General features: G+C 37.4%; 1 protein-coding gene across 2 annotated transcripts in view; it reads right to left on the bottom strand.

Moving 5' to 3' along the window:
* Window positions 1-3,515: 3,515 nt before the first annotated feature.
* SHC4 (SHC adaptor protein 4) overlaps window positions 3,516-20,464 on the bottom strand; it is a 133,043-nt gene continuing 116,094 nt past the window's right edge. For both annotated transcript variants that reach the window (XM_046009508.1, XM_046009507.1), the window contains 2 exons: window positions 13,281-13,534; window positions 3,516-5,963 (listed from right to left, as the gene is read on the bottom strand). In XM_046009508.1, the coding sequence (XP_045865464.1) occupies window positions 5,829-5,963; window positions 13,281-13,534 (389 nt within the window). In that variant the 3' untranslated portion in view covers window positions 3,516-5,828. The remainder of the gene's footprint in view (window positions 5,964-13,280; window positions 13,535-20,464) is intronic.

The raw sequence follows: 20,464 nt of genomic DNA on the forward strand, positions 1-20,464 counted from the left end.
CCCTGGGATCATGACCTGAGCCGAAGGCAGCTGCCTAACCATCTGAGCCACCCAGGTGCCCTGGAAACTGTTTTTTTAAGGAGATGTTATTCCTGTTTCTTAATTATGGACTCTCTTTGCTTGGCTTCATCAACATCAATTAGGTTTGTTGTAAGCTGTTGCGTTAACTCAGCTGTGTGTATGTTAATTACTTTAATAAATGAATTTGTACTTTTCCTATAATTTGACTTTAAAATAATATCCAAGTTCTAGTTCAATTTTTATCATTAGTCATCTATTACTAATATTATCAATTTATAATTCTTCTGAAGTTTGATTATACTTTATTGAAATTTATTGGACATTTATTGAAATTGGAAATTTATTGAAATTAATAGAACTATTAATTTGTTCTATTTAAACAACTGAAAACATATTATCAAGGCAAGTCATCAAATGACTTGTTTTTTGAAAAATCTGTAAGGCAGTATTTGGGGTTATAAAATCATGTAAATGCTATTTCTCCCTTAAAAGTAAATAAATAAGCAACCCCTATGGTTCCTCTTCAGTTCTTTGTTGTCACTGAGTTATTTTTTCACTACCAAAAAAAGAAAAAAGAGAAAAAGAAAGGAGGATTGGGGATGAAATGTACATGGGGCAATAGGTCTTTTGCCTCTTCTATGGTCTTTGACCAAAAGTGTGAGAGCCAATTACCAGGATTTAATGTTCAGGATTTTCAATCACACCAAAGTTTTTAATCAGAAAACCTGTAAACATTGTCAGAAGCAGTGACAATGATCACTGATAAAGATACAAAGCTGCCAGAATCATACCTGAGTGTGAAATGCAGACCCTCTCAGATGCCACACTACTTCTGTTTCTTGAAACAAGATCATTAAATTGGTGCATATTTTAAATGTTAACATGTTCAATGCATATTAATAAAATACAAAATAATGATACCATTCCCATGACAATTACAGGATTTATTTAAAATGTTCAGGTATTCGAACACTTAGTATAGTCCCTAATGGCGCACATGTTTAAAATTATTTGATGTTCTTCTGCCTTAGGTCAGGTTCCCAGAAGTGACCTCTGGCATGAAAATTTGAATACATAGGATTTAGTAAGAAAGGCTTTCCCAGAGAAAGCTGTTAGGGAGTGAGGAAACAGGTCAGGAAAGGAGAAAAGCCAAGCAGGTGTGTGCTTTCTGATGTGCTGGCCAATGTGACCCCACGGGGAGCTCTGAAGTTTGGTCAGGATGGGGCAATGCACTCTTGCATCACAGATGGTGGCAGGGCAGGAGAGAAGGAAACTCACAGGCACCTCTGGCTCTTGGTGGCTCAAAGCAGCTCCCCTTACCTGAAGCTGTCTTCAGAAAGAAGAGCCCCTCTGCGGGTAGTTAGAAGCAAAACACACGGAAGCCAGCAGGGGGCAGGCAAAAATGATTCAAGGGATCTGAAAGGGTCTGGACGGAGCTGGCCATGTCTCTCATGCCATCTGTGTTTGCCATCCTTTGATATTGTCAGCTTATCTCTGGAGATAATATCAAACATTACATCTGAGGCCCCTGGTGAAGGTGGCTTCATGTAGTTCATCCAGATGACTCCTCCTAGTCCTAGTATGATGGGACCTAGGATGACCAAGATGATCCCACTGGTGAAAACGTCAACAGTTAAAGTAGCGATCTTCCTAAAATCTCTTGACATATCTCTTACACCCAAAACATTTTTTCAATTGAACCTTTTATTTTGGAAAAATTGTAGATTCACAAGCAGTTAGTTGTAAGAAATAATACAGGGAGAGCTCCTCCACAAATAATAACATATTTTTCAAAACTATAGTACAGTATCACAACCACAATATCCACATTGATACAATCAAAATTCAAAACTATTGCATTGCACAAGGATTCCCCACGTTGCCCTTTTGTAACTGTACCCGCTCTCCTTCCTCCTTAACACCTAATCTATCCTCCATTTCTATAATTTTGTCATTACAAGAATATTATATAAATATAGTCCTATAGTATGTAACCTTTCGGGATTAGCTTTTTGCTCCGCATAATTCTCTGTAGATTCAGTCACGTTGTATGTATCAGTTTGCCATTCCTTTTGATTGCTGAGTAGTATTCTGTGGTATGTGTGTACCACAGTCCATTTAACCATTCACCCATTAAAGGAACATGTGGGGTATTGCCAGCTTTATTTTAGGTCATTACAAACAAAGCTACTATAAACTTTCCTGTGTATATGTAGGTTTTCACTTCCCTGTGATCCCAGCCCAGCGGTGTAATTACTGGGTTGAATGTTAGCTGCATGTTTAGTTTCTTAAATAAACCCTCAAACTGCTTTCCAGAGGGGCTGTACTATTTTACATTCTCACCAGGAATGCATGTGTGGTTCACTTTCTCTTCATCAGGCCAGCGTTTAATATTGTCAGTATTTTTCATTTTACCCATTCAGGTATGTATATAGTAATATCTAATTGTGATTTTAATCCGCATTTCCTAACTGGCTAATGATTGTGAACATATTTTCACGTGTTTGTTTACCATCTGTATATCTTCAGTGAATTGTCTGTTTGTGTTTTTTGCCCACTTTCTAATTAGATTTTTTTACTGTTGAGTTTTGAGTTTTTTATTTATTCTAGATACTAGCCCTCTCTCAGATATGTGGTTTTCAAATATTTTTTCCCAGTCTATCGCTTGCCCTTCATTCTCTTTATGGAGTCTTTTGCAGAGCAAAAATTTATTATTTCGATGAAATGCAATGTACTAGTTTTTCCTTTAATGGATCATGTCAACTCTAAAAATTCTTTGCCTTGGGGCACCTGGTGGCTCAGTGGGTTAAAGCCTCTGCCTTCGGCTCAGGTCGTGATCTCGGGGTCCTGGAATCAAGCCCCACATCGGGCTCTCTACTCAGCGGGGAGCCTGCTTCCTCCTCTCTCTCTCTACCTGCCTCTCTGCCTACTTGTGATCTCTGTCTGTCAAATAAATAAATAAAATCTTAAAAAAAGAAAAACATTATAAAAATTCTTTGCCTTACTCTATATCCTAAAGATTTTCTCCTGTGTTTTTCTTTCCTAAAAGTTTCATAGTTTTACATTTGATGTTTAAATCCATAACCCATTTGAGTTAATGTCTATGTAAAGTGTGAGGTTTATTCTCTTGCCTACAGATGTCCAACTGCACCAATGCCATTTGTTGAAAAGGCTGTCCTTCTTCCATTAAGTATAATGTCCATAGCCACCTCCTTTGTGGAGTCACCAGGGCTGGGGTGAGTACCTCCACCGGAGCCCACAGCTCCTAGAAGGCAGTCCTCCCACAGAGCTCTCTCTCTCTGGATTACGTTACCGTGATCTCCCCTTACCTGTTCACTGGTCCCAGGGCACTGCATCCTCCTTTGTGGTTTCTCCATACTCTGCCCACACCTTTGTAAAGAGTCCCTTTATTGAACCCTCCTCACATTACCCAACTGAAGTGAGCCATCTGTTTCCTGTCAGGACCCTGATATATCCTGCGAATGATAAATTTTCCAAACCCCAACATCAGACATATACGGTCAATTGTCACAAAGCAATGATCATTTATTTTTTTTTTGAAAAGTCATTTACAGGTATGTAGAAGCAAATGGATTTCCACTTTAAAACAGATGAAGATAAGCATGTGTCATTAAAATAGCATGCAATCAAACATTTCTTCTATTGTTTCATTTTGTTTTAACTGTGTCTGTTGGTACTTGTAAGTGCAGTATTTGCTTACCTAACTACTATAACATTACAGTCAAATACTGATTATCCATGTACCGGTTCATCCTGTGCCAGGATTCATGTACTGCTTGTATCATTTATACTCTCTGCATCTGTTTCTATCAAGAACTTTTTCCCGCAATCCCGTTAACAGTCTGCTCAACCAGACTTGAGACCACAACCCTGCTTTGTCTCTGCCAGGTAACTAGATCACCCACAAGTTTCTACTATCTATACTCATGCTGACCCCTTTTTGTGGGGACAGATCATCAAGAACCAAGGTATATATAAAACTGATGAAAGAGCCATTATTTCCTCATTGTGTAAAAGGAAACAAACCTACCTAAGCAATCAGTGGCACCAGAAGTAGGAGAAAATCATAAGCCTTTACAGAGAAAATATTACAGTTCAGTGTCCTTGATGTCCAAGGATTTCTACCCCCCAAAATTTCTTGTCTTTTACTTAAAACTTAGCAAATATATCACAATTACAAAGATTAAGTTGTATCTACATAGCCAAAATGAAGTGGGGTTAAGGCAACTGTCCAGATTACTCAGGATAAAAAAGCATCCTAAAGCAATGGCCAAACCACTCTACGCAAAGGCAAGGAAAAGACTGAAGCCGTTTCCTGTTACTCCAAACAACCGAATCCACTTCCACTGTCAGTACTGAGAGCGCGCCAATGTGTCGGTGTTTGTGATGGAAAGGCTCGGGGTCTCTGAATGTTGGTTTCAGTTGTGCCCTTCATTCTGTGAGTACTGGTACAGACTAAAGGAAAAAGCTCATTTTCACCTTCCTTATACAAACTGATTATCAATGCTGACCCCCAACAAATGGAAAACTTGCTTTTTATAGACTCATCTTATCTTAGAGCAGAGATGCACCTCTGAATTCACCTAGCTCAAGTCCCTTATTTCATAGATAAGGAAACTGGAGTCCAGGTGGGTTCAGCAGCTGGCTCAAGGTCATATCGAGAGACCTGGCTTGCACTTTTCTCTATGCAACACTTAATTACACACATGTAACTACATGTGACAAACCTTGCCAAATGTTTCGTTCAATATGTTTTCTCCCTTCTGCATTTTGTCTGATCCTATCTAGAAAAGATTCTCAGGATATAGGTGAGAGACTATGATTCAGTCACAGCCAATCGAGAGGATATTTCCTGATACTTTCATATAAAATCAGTATTTTAAATAAGAATGACACCAATTTGAATGTTGAATATGAAGAACATGGGTTTGTCTGCCATGTTTTAAATCCATGCGCTCATGAGCTTCCTTTGTGTGTCGGGGGAGGGGAAGGAAAGAGGGAGAAATATGATGAAATAGAAATGATCAATAGATTTGGCCTCTCTTCAGCTTATGCTATGCTGCACACAAACAATCGAATAGCAAAGATTGAGAAATACTAGGCCAAAGAATTTAGGCTCCAACCCTTTCAGTAGTAAATGGGACAGGCCAGTGAAACAGACCAATGCTTTCAGCTGCTTTTGGTTCAATTCTACTGGCATAGACAGAGTCCAAATTCAACAACAAATTTATTTTAACATTGCAGTGAAAGTGCTACTAAACAGGAAATGTAATGAAGTCAGTAACTATCAAGCAAATTACTTCTTATTTTTGTAACAAGGAAAAACTTTTTTTGGCAAATAGTTCTATAGTTAGAGAATATGAAGACACTTAGAACTAATCTCCCCAATATGAAAATGTCCCCAAATTATCAAGTTGAAAGGCACATACCACTGCCCCAGCAGTTCAACCAAGGAGTCTTTAGCATGGGAAATTTTAATTGTGCTTTTAGCTTGCTATCAATGCAATATGGCCTTAAAAAGTGACATCCGTGCATATGTATAATTTCTTTTGAAATGGACCAATCCTCTTCCCCTTTTCTGATTTTCACTTTCTGAAGATCGATCTTTGTTAGTTCTTTGTCTTATAAAGGACAGAGTCCATGATGGTCTTGGAAAAATGTACTTCACAGTTTGTGCTCTAGTTTGTCTATAAACCAAGTTTGGATTATCTTTGTGTCCTAACACCACTTTCTTGAAATATCAGTGTGATGGTACTTCCAAATGGTCATTTGTTGGAATGCAGAAGTCATGGATTATTTTCTTTTCTCACTGGTTGTTTAAGGCTTACTTCGCTTCCAGAAGAAATGATTGGTAAACTGTTATCCATGTGGTATCTGATAAGATGGCCGACATTATCAAACACATGATCCTTGGTCCTTACCTTGAAAAGGAAGTACAAGTATTGAGGTTAAATGATAATAGCTCTCCCATAAGATGTAAACAATCAGGAAAAGAAAAAAAAAAAAAACACCCCTGAAGGAGATATTTGGCTGAATAACAAAACAAACAAACAAAAAAAGAAAGAAAAAGAAAAGAAAAGAAAAAAAAAGAAAGGAAGGTACTTTTTAACTCTATATCTCTTAGGAAACACTTGTCTCATTCCCCATTACCTTCTTTTTTTTTTTAAGCAATTTTCCCTCTCAGTCAGAAAAATGATAAAAACTCTCACCTAATCCAAATTTGCAACAACTCTTTTTGCCATGTTACTGTTTCATGTATTTTATCACATCACCATTGCTATAAATATTTAACGGTATATAGAAGCATGAATCCCAGGATTACAATTATAACCCAGCAAGCACACTGTTGCCAAAATATCTTGTGTCTGTACAAAGTGGCCCTTCTGGAGAAGTCCTGCCTCTTCTTGGAGGCTCAACACAAATCCTGTCTCCTTCGAGAAGCCTCGTCAGACCTTCCTAATAGGCATTAATTTATCCTTCCTGCAGACTTCATGGTAGCTCATTCATAAATATGTGTTATATGGAACTTCTTGTCTGTTGCTAAAGCAACTGGGCTTCCCTATGCTTGCTTTCTCTTGAGCTTTCTTTCTTGCTTACTCTCCATCATGACTCCACTGGCCACAACGCACTCCTCTGTGGAGGGTGGCTGGGAACTGCCAGGAGCAGGACATCATGCAGCCAGAGAATACCATTTTTTTAGTTCTGTTTAGGTATTGGTTTTTAGTATATTAAAGAAAACACAATTTTGGGGGGAATGATTGACCTAATTTGAATATAACCATGAGCTAGCTAAGGGTAATGTTTCAATGTTAAAATTTCTTGATCTTGATCACTGTACTATGTCTGTGTAAGAGAACATCCCTACTTTTGGGAAATACACACTCAAGGATTAAGAGGAAAAGAGCACAAGGTTTCCCACTTACTCTCAAATGGCTCCAAGCCTTGAAAACATTTTGATCTCCTTCATCTCAACCCCAACCCAGTCAAATCAGGGGATCAGTCATGCCAGTCTGTGTTGTAAATTCCAGCTCACTCTGACCTCCTCTCTGTATTTCTCCTGCCTCCATTCTGATTCAGGCTTTCCCTAGTTTTTACCTGGAATCCCCTCATTACTTTCTTCTCTAAGCAATCCTGCATACAAATGTCAAGTTAATCTTCCAGTGCAGGGATTATAAACTACCCATTCTCCAGCCAAACATACCAGGAGATGTTTTACAGTTTGCTGTGGGGGTAAGGTAGAAGGTGCCCAATAGAGAGTTCTTAAGTATTTTGCATTAAAAATGGGGAGATCACCTATACAAATTTCATTTTGTGGCTTCTTTGGGAAAATCACATCCACCAACCCTTGACCCTTACTCCAAATGGCAGCAAGTGACCTGAGCTGCATGCGACTGTCCCTCTTCCCAGTTATCACCGCCCCCTGCACTCCATGTGCATTTCACCATTTGCCCAGCTTTACACACTGCAAATAGTGGCTGCTGTTGTCCCAGTCACAAGGGGCATGTGTGTGTGTGTGTTTATGAGAGAGAGAGAGAGATAACAAAACCATAACATGAGATCTACCCCCTGAACAAGTTTTTAAGTGTACAACAATGTAGTTAACTCTAAGCATAATGCCATACAACAGATTACTGTAACTTTTTCATCTTACAAGGCTGAAACCAATAGTTATTAAACAACAGCCACCACCTGTTTCTTCCTCCCCACCCGGTCCTGGCAACTATCATTCTACTTTCTATTTCTACGAGTTTGACTACTTTTGATACCCCATATAATTGGAATCATGCAGTACTTGTCATCCTGTGACTGTCTTATTTTAATTTTAATTAGCAGGATATTCTCCAGGTTCACTCGTGTTGTAGCATATGATAGACTTTTGTCTCCGTATGGTGGAACAGTATTCTGTTGTATACTCGTGTACGTATACACACACAACACATTTTCTTAATCCACTGACCCATCAAGGGACATTAAGCTTGCTCCTACCACCTGGCTACTGTGAATAAGATGGGAGTGCAAATGTCTGTTTAAGATCCTGATCTCAATTCTTTTGGGATTAAAAACTTGTCCAATAAATATGGACCATATGGGAATTCTATTTTTAATTTTTTTAAAGATTTATTTATTTATTTATTTGACAGAGAGAGATCACAAGTAGATAGAGAGGCAGGCAGAGAGAGAGAGAGAGGGAAGCAGACTCCCTGCTGAGCAGAGAGCCTGATGCGGGACTTGATCCCAGGACCCCGAGATCATGACCTGAGCCGAAGGCAGCGGTGACACTTCATACTGCTTTCCACAGCAGCTACACCATTATACATTCCCACTAACAGGGCCCAAGGGTTACATATTCTGCACACCCTCACCAAAACTTGTTCTTTTCTGTTTGTTTTTTATAATGGTCATCCTAACAGGGGTGAGGTGATAGCTCACTGTGAACTTGATTCCACTTCCCTGATGATTATAGTTGTTGAGCATCTTTTAAAATACCTGCTGGCCATATGTAGATCTTCTTTGGAGATATGACTGTTCAAGTTATCTGCCCATTTTAAAATCAGATTATTTGGGGTTTTTGTTATTAAGTTGTAGAAATTTCTTATAGACTTTGAAAATTAACCCCTTACAAGACATACAGTTTGCAAATATTATCTCCCATTCTGATTGTCTTTCACTCTGTTGACTGTTTTCTTTGCTGTGCAGAAATTTTTTACTTTTATATAGTCTCACTTGTCTGTTTTTGCATTTGCTTGCATTTTTGGTGTTATATCCAAGAAATTATTGTCAAGAGCAATATTATGAAATTTTTCTCTTATCTTTTCTCCTAGTTTCACAGTGTCAGATCTTACATATAAGTCTTTAATCTATTTTGAATTAATTTTGGGGTGTGCTGTAATATAGGGAGTCTAATTTTATTCTTTGCATGTGGATATCATTCTACCAAAACTATTTGCTGAAAAGAGTATTCTTTCCCTGTTGTGTATTCTTGGCAACATTTGCAAAGACCATTTGGCCATAAAAGCATTGGTTTATCTCTGGGCTCTCTGTTCTGTTCATTGGTCTATATGTCTGTCTTCATGCCAGTACCATACTGGTTTGATTACTCTAGCTTTGAAATCAGTAAGTGTGATGTCTCTAGCTTTATTTTTCTTTCTGAAGACTGTTTTGGCTATTGTGGTTCCAAGTGAATACTAAGAGTGTATTTCTATTTCTATAAAATGCTATTAAAATTTTTATGGAGATTTCATTGAATTTGTAGATTACTTTGGATAATATGGAGGTATTAACAATAGCAAATCCTCTAATCCATGAACATAGGATGTCCTTCCATTTGTGTCTTCTTTAATATCTCTCAGTCAGCAATGTTTTGTGGTTTTCAGCGTATAAGTCTTTTTTCTCCTTGGTTACATTTATACTTAAGTATTTTATTCTTTTTGATGGTAATGTAAATGAGATTGTTTTCTGAATTTCCTTCTCAGATTGTTCATTATTATTATATACAAATGCAACTGATTTTTGTATGTTCACTTTCTATCCTGCAATGTTGCTGAAATTATTTATTAGTCATAATGGGTTTTTTGTGGAATCTTTAGGATTGCCTACATACAAGATTATATCATCTGTGAAGAGATAATTTTACTTCTTCCTTTCCAATTTGGATGCCTTTTATTTCTTTTTCTTGCCTAATTTCCTTGGATAGTACTTCCAGCACTATGTTGAGCAAAAGTGGTGAAAAGAAAAACTTTGCTTTTCACTGTGAGTATGGTATTAGCTGTAGGCTTTATACATATGACCTTTGTCATGCTGAGGCAATTTCCTTCTACTCCTAGTTCACTGAGTGTGGTTTTGTTTTTGTTTTTGTTTTTTTAATCATGAAAGGGTATTGGGGTGCCTGGGTGGCTCAGTGGGTTAAAGCCTCTGCCTTTGGCTCAGGTCACAATCCTGGGGTCTGGGAATGAGCCCCACATCTAGCTTTCTGCTCAGTAGGGAGCCTGTTTCCCCCTCTCTCTCTGCCTGCCTCTCTGCCTACTTGTGATCTCGGTCTGTCAAATAAATAAATAAATAATCTTTAATCATGAAAGGGTGTTTAGTTTTGTCAGATGCTTTTTATTCATCTATTGAGTTGATCATATGATTTTTATCCATCATTTTGTTAACATGGTGGGCCACATCGATTGCTTTCTTTGATGAACCTTCCTGGCAATCCAGGGATAAATCCCACTTGGTCATGGTATATGATCCTTTAGTAAACTGTTGGATGTGGTTTGCTAGTATTTTGTTAAGGATTTTTATATGTATGTTCATCAGACATACTGGCCTCTGTTTTCCTTTCTTGTAATGTCTTTTTCTAGATTTGGTATATAGGTAATGCAGGCCTCATAAAATGAGTTTTTAAGTATTTTTTCCTTTTCGTTTTCTTAAAATATTTTTATTTATTTGAAAGAGAGAAAGAGAACATGCAAGAGAGCACAAGTCAGGGGAGGGGCAGAGGGAGATGGAAACGCAGAGGGAGAGGGAGAAGCAGACTCACTGCTGAGCAGGGAGTCCTACGGTTGGGGAGGTGGATCTCAGGACCCCAAGATCATGACCTGAGCCAAAGGCAGACACTTAACCAACTGAGCCACCCAGGCACCCCTCCTCTTCATTTTTTTGGGAAAACTTTAAGAAGCATTGACATTAATTCTTTAAATGTCCGAAAGAATTTATGAGTGAAACTATCTGGTCCTGGACTTTTCTGTGTGTGTGTGGGAAGTTTTTGACTACTGATTCAATCTCCTTACTAGCAATTTGTTCAGGTTTTCTATTTCTTTATGGTTCACTCTTGGTAGGTTGTATGTTTTTAGGAATTTATCCATTTCTTCTGGGTTATCCAATTTGTTGGCATATAATTGTTCTTAATAATCTCTTATAATTGTTTAATATAATCATTTAATCATTTAATTTGTCATCAGTTGTAATGTTTCTTCTTTCCTTTCTGATTTTATTTGTTTGAGTCTTCCCTCTTGCTTTCTAAGCCATCTAGCTAAAGATCAGTTTCATGTATCCTTTCAAAACACCAACTTGTAGTTTTGTAGATTTTTTCCCATTATGTTTCTATTCTCTTTCATTTATTCCACTGTAATCTGAAATATTTCTTCTGCTAATTTTGAGTTTAGTTTGTTCTTTTATAGTTCCTTGAGATGCAAAGTTAGATTGTTTATTTGAGATCTTTTTTTTTTTTTTTTTTTTGGTGTAGACATTTATCACCATCAACTTCCTTCATATTGCTTCTGCCGTATCCCGTAGTTCTGGTATGTTGTGTTTTCATTTCCATTTGTTTCCAGATACTTTCTAATTTCCCCTCGATTTCTGCTTTGGCATTTGTTCTTCAAGAGTGTATTGTTTAACTCCGCTTATTTGTAAATTTTCTCTCTGCCATTAATATCTAGTTTCATTCCATTATGGTAAGAAAAGATACTTGGTATGATTTCACTCTTCTTACATCTCCTAAGACTAGTTTTGTGACCTGATATGAGATCCATCCTAATATTTGTGATCTAACATGTGAATGCTCTGAGTATGCTTAAGAAGAATGTGTATTCTGAGGCTAGTGGGTGGAATGTTCTGTATTTGTCTGATAGGTCCATTTGGTCTACACTGTTGTTCAAGTCCTTCTGACTGGATGTTCTATCCACTATTGAAAGTGCAGCACTGAAATCTCCCACTATTATTGTGTTACTATTTCTCCCTCAAGTTCTGTCAATGTTTGTATCATATATCTGGGTACTCTGATATTGGGTGCATATACATTTATAATTATTATATCTTCTTGGTGAATTTATCCTTCTATCATTATATAATGTCCGTCTTTGTCTTTTTTTGTTTGTTTGTTTGTTTACAGCATAACAGTGTTCATTGTTTTGGCATCACACCCAGTGCTCCATGCAGTACGTGCCCTCCCTATTACCCACCACCTGGTTCCTCAACCTCCCACCCCCCCCCCCCCCCCCGCCCTTTCAAAACCCTCTGGTTGTTTTTCAGAGTCCATAGTCTCTCATGGTTCATCTCCCCTTCCAGTTTCCCTCAACTCCCTCTCCTCTCCATCTCCCCATGTCCTCCATGTTCTTTGTTATGCTCCACAAATAAGTGAGACCATATGATACTTGACTCTCTCTGCTTGACTTATTTCGCTCAGCATAATCTCTTCCAGTCCCGTCCATGTTGCTACAAAAGTTGGGTATTCATCCTTTCTGATGGAGGCATAATACTCCATTGTGTATATGTACCACATCTTCCTTATCCATTCATCCGTTGAAGGGCATCTTGGTTCTTTCCACACGTCTTTGTCTCTTTTAACAGTTTTTGACTTGAAGTCTATTTTGTCTGATACAAGTATAGCAACCCATCCCTGCTCTCTTTTGGTTATCATTTGCATGGAATATCTTTACCCATCCTTTCACTTTCAGACTATGCGTGTCTTTAAATCTAAAGTGAGTCTCTTCTAGACGGCATATAGTCAGATCTTGCTTTATATCTGCTATTCTATATTTTTTGACTGAGAAGCCTAATCCATTTACATGTAAACTAATTATTAATAGGGAAAGACTATTACAATTTGTTAACCGTTTTTTGTCCATGATCATTTCTGTCCCATCCTCTGCCTAGCCATACATTTTTTAATTGGCTTAATATCATTCTTCTGCTCTGCATGTTCTTACGCTTCCTTCTTTATGCTCCAAATATACCCCTTTTTAAAATGCTGCTGTCTTTCAAGGTTCATTTTACATGCCAGACCCTGCAAGAAGCCTTTAGTTTCCCTCAACCAGAGCACTCCTCTATCACGAGAAACACTATAATGCTTTGGCTGAACCATTCTTACGTCATTCAACTTGTGTTATAATTATTTCAGTATCTGTTTTATGAAATCATAAGCTATAAGCACTCTGGTAGCAAGAACAATGTATGTGATACTGAACAATGGTCAGCTGAGAATCCTTACACTTCTGTGTCATAGGTATTCACAATTTCTCTAAATTGAAGTGGGAGGGGCAGAAAGAGCTGCCCTCTACTTGATCCTCTGGGGTGGCTCCCTCTCAAACCCCTCCACCAGCCCCCTTAGTTAGCAATTCCTGCTCCAGCTAGCAGGTTCAAGAGAAAGAAAACCCTTAGCTTTAACATGCGACAATATCAGAGTTTGGACCCATCACTCAGAATAACCTTAATTACAACATCCTGCGAAAACCATAATAAGAAGTCAATGATACCTTGCCTTCGGGATCCACCAGGAGAAGATGCTTTGCCTGGCCTCCCTGTAGTCCACTTAGCACATACTGGCCAGGAGATGTTGCACTCTCTCGAACCAGGAAGTCCCCATCCTTTACCAGCAGGCTCTCTGCTGCTTTCCTGCTCAGCTTGCCATGGTAGCAGTCTTCATTCCGCAGTTGCTGCTTAATGTGTGGCAAAGAATGTGAGCTGGCAGGCTGGGCTGTGGCACCTGGCTGAACAGTTTCTGGTGCTTCTAGAGTCAAAACATAAATAGGGACATCACCACCTCTTTTATTCATTCACTCATTCATTCATTCATTCAGCACATACAACTTGAGGCCCTACTGTGTGCCCTGCACTGTTTAAATAATGCTGCTTCTGGAACAAATGGGGTTTTTGTTTCCAGAACTTCCAACAGGCTTTAATTTAATGGTAGGTCCAAACATTGCCTTTGGCTTCTATTACCGGGAAAAGCTTGCCCAGGTGCAGTTTTCCTTTCAGATGAGAAATGGAACTGACCCATGAGAACTGCTTACATAACTGTAAAGAGAGGCACATTACGTCCCAGGGGCTGTATGTTAAAGAGAAAGAAGCTTATGCAGACCCAGATCACAGATAACGTCTAAAACATTCCCAAACTCTTTGAAAATGCCTACAGTAACTTCAGACTAGGCCCACTTTTTGGTATTTAGCTTTTTATTTTTAAACCAAATTACTAATGTGTTTCAGAGATGCTTCTGACCCCAAACTTCAAAGCTATCCTGAACCTCACAGCATTCCTATTAAGTGACCACTGTGGTGTTTTTGTCATTCACCTGTGGGGATGAAGCAGAGTTAACCCAGTAAAGGAAGGCAAAACATCAGGGAGGCGCTGGTCTCAGGCAGCTCCCCACCGTTCTGCAGAATAAATATTACACAGCATCGATGGCAGTGGGGAATGAGAAGATATACCCAGGTGGCATGTAATTGTATCATTGGTACCCATACTGATAACAATTATTGTGTAGTTCCCATTTATCAAGTATGATAGGTACTGCTCAATGCTCTACATATATTATCTTGTTTCATTCTAAAACTAGAAATGGTCAGGAAATGGATTTTAAAGACTAAATGATTTACCTGAAGTCACACTATGAATATGTTGTAGATCTCAACTTTGAAATGAGATCTATTTGACTCCAAAGTCCAAGTTCTTAATCACCACACACTAAGACCCTTGCCTTGAATGTGAAAATCTTCCAATTTTCAAAACTGGTCTAACCACTCTGAATCTGTAGTACCTACAATGGTTCCTAGCAGATAGCAAGATACACAGCATCTCCAGAAGTAATAACATAAAATTCTTAGGTCTGCATCCAGGTAAAAGTTGTCTGTTTTATATGGCAAATTTACTGGGAAAATAACCACAAAAATCAGACTTCGTCTTTTTAAATGCAAAGGATCGTCTGCATAGAAACAAGCTTTCATCACTATAAATGCGAAGGTGTATTTCCATGTCCTCATGCAAGGGTCTCACAAATGAGAAATCCTCTGAACTCTAAGTTTTACAACTTACATATGATGATTTCATGAAGTCATTGATACAGGCAACCAGGGCCCTGTAGACATAACCCAATTCTCCCATTAATATGTTATAGTTTTGTCTCTGATTAGGAACTTCTCTCTGCATAGCACAATTATGATGCAGCATTCACAAATACATCTTTTTGAAGGTATCTTTAGTCTATATTTAATGGCTGAAAATATTCTCCTCTCCAAACAATCATATCTATCTACTGTTACCAGAAAAAGGCTGAAGAAATGTGTCCAGATCTGATGAATAATAAATGAAGTTAGCCTTAGTGCTGCTTGCTTTTAGGCATAATCGAGAACTCTGATAAGTAACCGTGGACCCATTTCAGTGAGTGAGTGTTTGAGTGGAAGAGAGATGCATGCGTGCGTGTGTGTGTGGGGGGGGCACGCACATCGTAATGCATGATGGCTTTCAGTTTATTCTGAGATAAGGGTGGAGAACTTTTGGACAAGGACAAAACAAAAGAAAAACAGACATTATATCATCTTGAAAAGACGCAACAGATCATGGGCCAGCCTGAGAGTATGGATAATATTTTCCTAACATAGTTTCCCAAATTAGCACAAGAACAACATACACTGTACTGGGACATTTCAATCATCTAAACCTTTACTGAAAATCTAATTTTCCTAAAAGCAGAATATCTGACAGATTTTTAAAAAAATTTTTGTTTTAATTTTAGAAGTTATGCATGCTAAAGAAGACATCCAAATGACCAACAGGCACATGAAAAAGTGCTCAACATTATTCAGCATCATGGAAATACAAATCAAAACCACAGTTAGATACCACTTCACACCAGTCAGAATGGCTAAAATTAACAAGTCAGGAAATGACAGATGCTGGCAAGGATGCAGAGAAAGGGGAACCCTCCTACACTGTTGGTGGGCATGCAAACCAGTGCAGCCACCCTGGAAAACAGTATGGAAGTTCCTCAAAATGTTGAAAATAGAGCTATCCTATGACCCAGCAATCGCACTGCTAGGTATTTATCCTAAAGATACAAATGTAGTTATCTGAAGGGGCACGTGCACCTGAATGTTTACAGCAGCAATGTCCACAATAGCCAAACTATGGAAAGAACCTAGATGTCCATCAACAGATAAATGGATAAAGAAGATGTGGTGTGTGTGTGTGTGTGTGTGTGTGTGTGTGTGTGTGTGTATATGTATATACACACACACACACACACACTGGAACACTATGCAACCATCAAAACCCCAAAATCTTGCCATTTGCAACAACATGGATAGGACTAGAGGGTATTATGCTAAGCGAAATGAGTCAGTGAGAGAAAGACATTAATCATATGATCAATCTGATATGAGCAATTTGAGAGACAGGGTGGGGGGTCGTGGGAGTAGGGAAGGAAAAAATGAAGCAAGATGGAATCGGGAGGGAGACAAATAATAAGGGACACTTAATCTCAGGAAACAAACTGAGGGTTGCTGGGGGGTGGGGGGGAGGGATAGGGTGGCTGGATTATGGATATTAGGGAGGGTACGTGCTATCGTGAGTGCTGTGAATTGTGTAAGACTGGTGATTCACAGACCTATACCCCTGAAGCAAATAATACATTATATGTTAATCTAAAAAAAGTTATACATGCTACTTCTTTAAATCTGGGAAACACAGAGAAACAAAGAAAATTAATCACCTATGGTCCCATCGTCAATAGTATTTACCATTGTACTGCATTACCTATTATCGACTCCTTTCATACATAATGCATAATTTGAGAAGATAATAACTTAAATCTAGTTATTTATATAAAATTGCCCTACAGTACATCGTTAGTTTTTGATGCAGTGTTCCATGATTCATTGTTAGTGACTAAAATAACAATACAAAAATTATTAAAAAATAAAATAAAATTGCCCTACAAAATTTAGTAAGTTATTGACTTGATATTACTAATAACATATTTTTTTCAGAAGTAGTGGAGGTTAAGGAAGCAAGAAGAAAGGCCGTTCTGTACTTAATTGAGACCTAAAAAAGAAAAAAAAAAGTGATAGGAATCATAGAAGAAAGTAATCATGTCATCTTGGAGTTCCTATGGCAACTGAAGACATATTATTCACAATCCGAAATTCAGGAAAGCTCAAGATATATAAGAATATCTACACCCATAAGCATCTGATGGGTAAAACCTCAGAGAGGAGGCTTATGGCTTAAGGGAGAAAAATAATGTGGACGTGCAAAATCAGATTAAACAATTACAAGTAATTCCGATGATAAAGAATGAGACATTTAAGGAAACCAATGTGAACTGTGAAGCTAGCATATTGACACACTCAATTTTTAAAAAGCCCATGTAATTGGGTATTTTTGGGTAGTAATGATTATTATATCAGCAAAGGACTGTAAAAAATTAGATGTCCATTAGTAAAGGAATGGTTATATAAACTATGATGTATTCATACAATAGAATACTATAAAACAATTGATAATAACAAAAGTTTGTTCATCCAACATAGGAGGACATATATATCTAAAGCAAATATTAACAGTCTTGAAGGGAGAAATAGCAACATAGTAATAATAAGGGACTACAATATCCCATTTTCAACAATAAATAGATCATCCAGACAGAAAATCAGTAAGGAAACATTGGACATAAACTACACATTAGACCAGATTGACTCAACAGACATTTGCAAAACATTTCACCCAAAATTAATAGAATATATATTCTTCTCAAGTGCATTTGGGACATTTTCCAGGATAAGTCATATGTTAGGCCACAAACAAGCCTTAATAAATTTTAAAAGAATGAAATAATAACAAGCATCTTTTCTGACCACAATGATATGAAACCAGAAATCAATTACAAGAAAATGAGGAAATTCGCAAATATGTGACAATTAAACAGCATGCTACTAAACAACAAATGGGTCAAAGGATAAATCAAAAGATAAATCAGAAAATATCCTGAGAGAAATGAAAATGAAAATACTACATACCACAATTTATGGGATGCTATCAAAGGCAGTTTGAGTTCAGAGCAATTAATACCTATATTAAGAAAAAAGAAAGATCTCAAATAAACAACCTAACTATATACCTCAAAGTTACTCTAAAATGAACAAACTAAGCCCAAATTTAATAGAAGAAAAAATATCAAAGATCGGAGCAGGAATAAATGAAATAGAGAGTAAAAAGATAATATATAATATGCAATGAAAATAAGATAAACAAAATAAACAAATTTTTAGCTAGACTTACCAAGAAAAAAAAAAGGACTCAAATAAAATTAAAAATGAAAGGGGAGACATTACAAGTGACAACACACAAATACAAAGGATTATAAGAGACTACTCTGAACAATTATATGCCAACAAACTGGATTACCTAGAAAAATAGATAAATTCCTAAAAACATACAAACTACCAACACTGAATCATGAAGAAATAGAAAATCCGAACAGATGAATTAGTTAGTAGTAAAGAGACTGAATCGCTCATCAAAAACCTTCCAGCAAAGAAAAGTCCAGAACCAAGTGGCTTCACAGGTGAATTTTACCAAACATTTAAAGAGAAATTAATCCAATCTTTCTTTTTTTTTTTAAGATTTTATTTTATTTATTTGACAGAGAGAGATCCAAAGTAGATAGAGAGGCAGGCAGAGAGAGAGAGAGAGGGAAGCAGGCTCCCTGCTGAGCAGAGACCCTGATGCAGGACTCGATCCCAGGACCCCGAGATCATGACCTGAGCCGAAGGCAGCGGCTTAACCCACTAAGCCACCCAGGTGCCCCTAATCCAATCTTTCTTAAACCGTTACAAAAAAATAGGAGGTAACACTTCCAAACTCACTTCATAAGCCCAGCATTATCCTGATACCAAAAACAGACAAGGATACCACACACACACATACACACATTACAGGGCAATATCCCTGATGAACATAGATGTAAAGTCCTTAAGCAAACCAAATTCAACAACACTTCAAGTTGATAAAAAAAAAAGGATCATACACCATGATCAAGTGAGATTTTAGGGATGTGGGATCGTTCAGCATCCACAAGTCAATCAATGTGACACATCACATTAGTGAAGGATGAAACCAGATGATCATCTCAGAAGATGCAGAAAAACTATTTGACAAAATTCAACATCCACTCATGATAAAAGCTCTTGAGAAAGGCAGTGTGGTGGAAATGTATTATGACATAATACAGATCATATATGACAGCTAACATCATGCTCATCAGTGAAAAGCTGAAAGCTTTTCTTCTAAGATTAGGACAAAAGGATGCCTACTCTCCCCACTTTTATTCAATATAGTATTGAAGGTCCTTACCAGAGCAATTAGGAAAGAAGAAGAAATAAAGGGCATCCAAATTGGACAGGAAGAAGTAAATCTGTTTCTATTTGGAGGTGACATAATATATATAGAAAACTCTAAAGAGTCCACACACACACACACACACACACACACACACACACACACACCTCATTAGAACTAATAAATGAATTCAGTAAAGTTGTAGGATACAAAGTCAGTCTATGAAAATTAGTTGTATTTCTATACACTAATAAACTCTCAGAAACAGAGATTAAGGAAACAATCCCAGTTACAATAGCATAAAAAATAATAAAATACCGGGGCACCTGGCTGGCTCAGTCCAGAGAATATGTGACTCTTGATCTCAGAGTTGTGAGTTCAAGCCCCACACTGGGTGTAGAGGTTAATTAAATAAATAAAACCTTTAAAAAATAATAACAAAATACTTAAGAATAAATTTAAGTAAGGGAGTTAAAAATCTGTATACTGAAAACTCTAACACATTGAAAAAAAAATTGAAGAAACAAATAAATGGGAAAATAGTCTGTGCTCATAGATTGGAAGAATTAACATTGTTAAAAAGTCCATAACACCCAAAACAATGTACAGATTCAGTGCAATCCTTATCAAAAATTTCAATGGCATTTTTCACAGAACTAGAACAAATAAAGCTAAAATTTGTGTGGAACCACAAAAGGCTTCAAATAGCTAGAGCAAACCTGAGAAAAAAGAACAAAGCTAGAAGCATCATGTTGCCTGATTTCGAACTATATTTCAAACTCAGAGTAATCAAAATAGTGTGGTATTGGCATAAAAACAGACACATAGATCAATGAAGCAGAATAGAAAGCCCCCAAATACACCCACACTTATATGGTCAATTAACTTACAACAAAGGAGTTAAGAAAATGATAATGGGGAAAGGATAATGTCTTTAATAAATGATGTTGAGAAAACTGGACATCCATATGCAAATGAATCAAATTGGACCCCTGTCTTACACCATACACAAAAACCAACTCAAACTGGATTAAAGACTTGAATATAAGACCTGAAACCATATAACTTCTAGAAGAAAACATAAGGTGTAAGCTCCTTGACATCAGTTTTGACAATGGTTTTTTGGATTTGACACCAAGAGCAAAAGCAACAAAAGCAAAAATAAAAACCTAAGGGCCACATCAAAACAAAAATCTGCACAGCAAAGGAAACAATAAACAAAACAAAAGGCAACCTATGGAATAGGAGAAAATATTTGCCAATCAGTGATCTGATAAGGGGTTAATATCTGAAGAACACATACAACTCCGTGGCAAAAAACCCAAA

Source organism: Meles meles, chromosome 6, assembly GCF_922984935.1.
Source record: "Meles meles chromosome 6, mMelMel3.1 paternal haplotype, whole genome shotgun sequence".
Lineage (NCBI taxonomy): Eukaryota > Metazoa > Chordata > Mammalia > Carnivora > Mustelidae > Meles > Meles meles.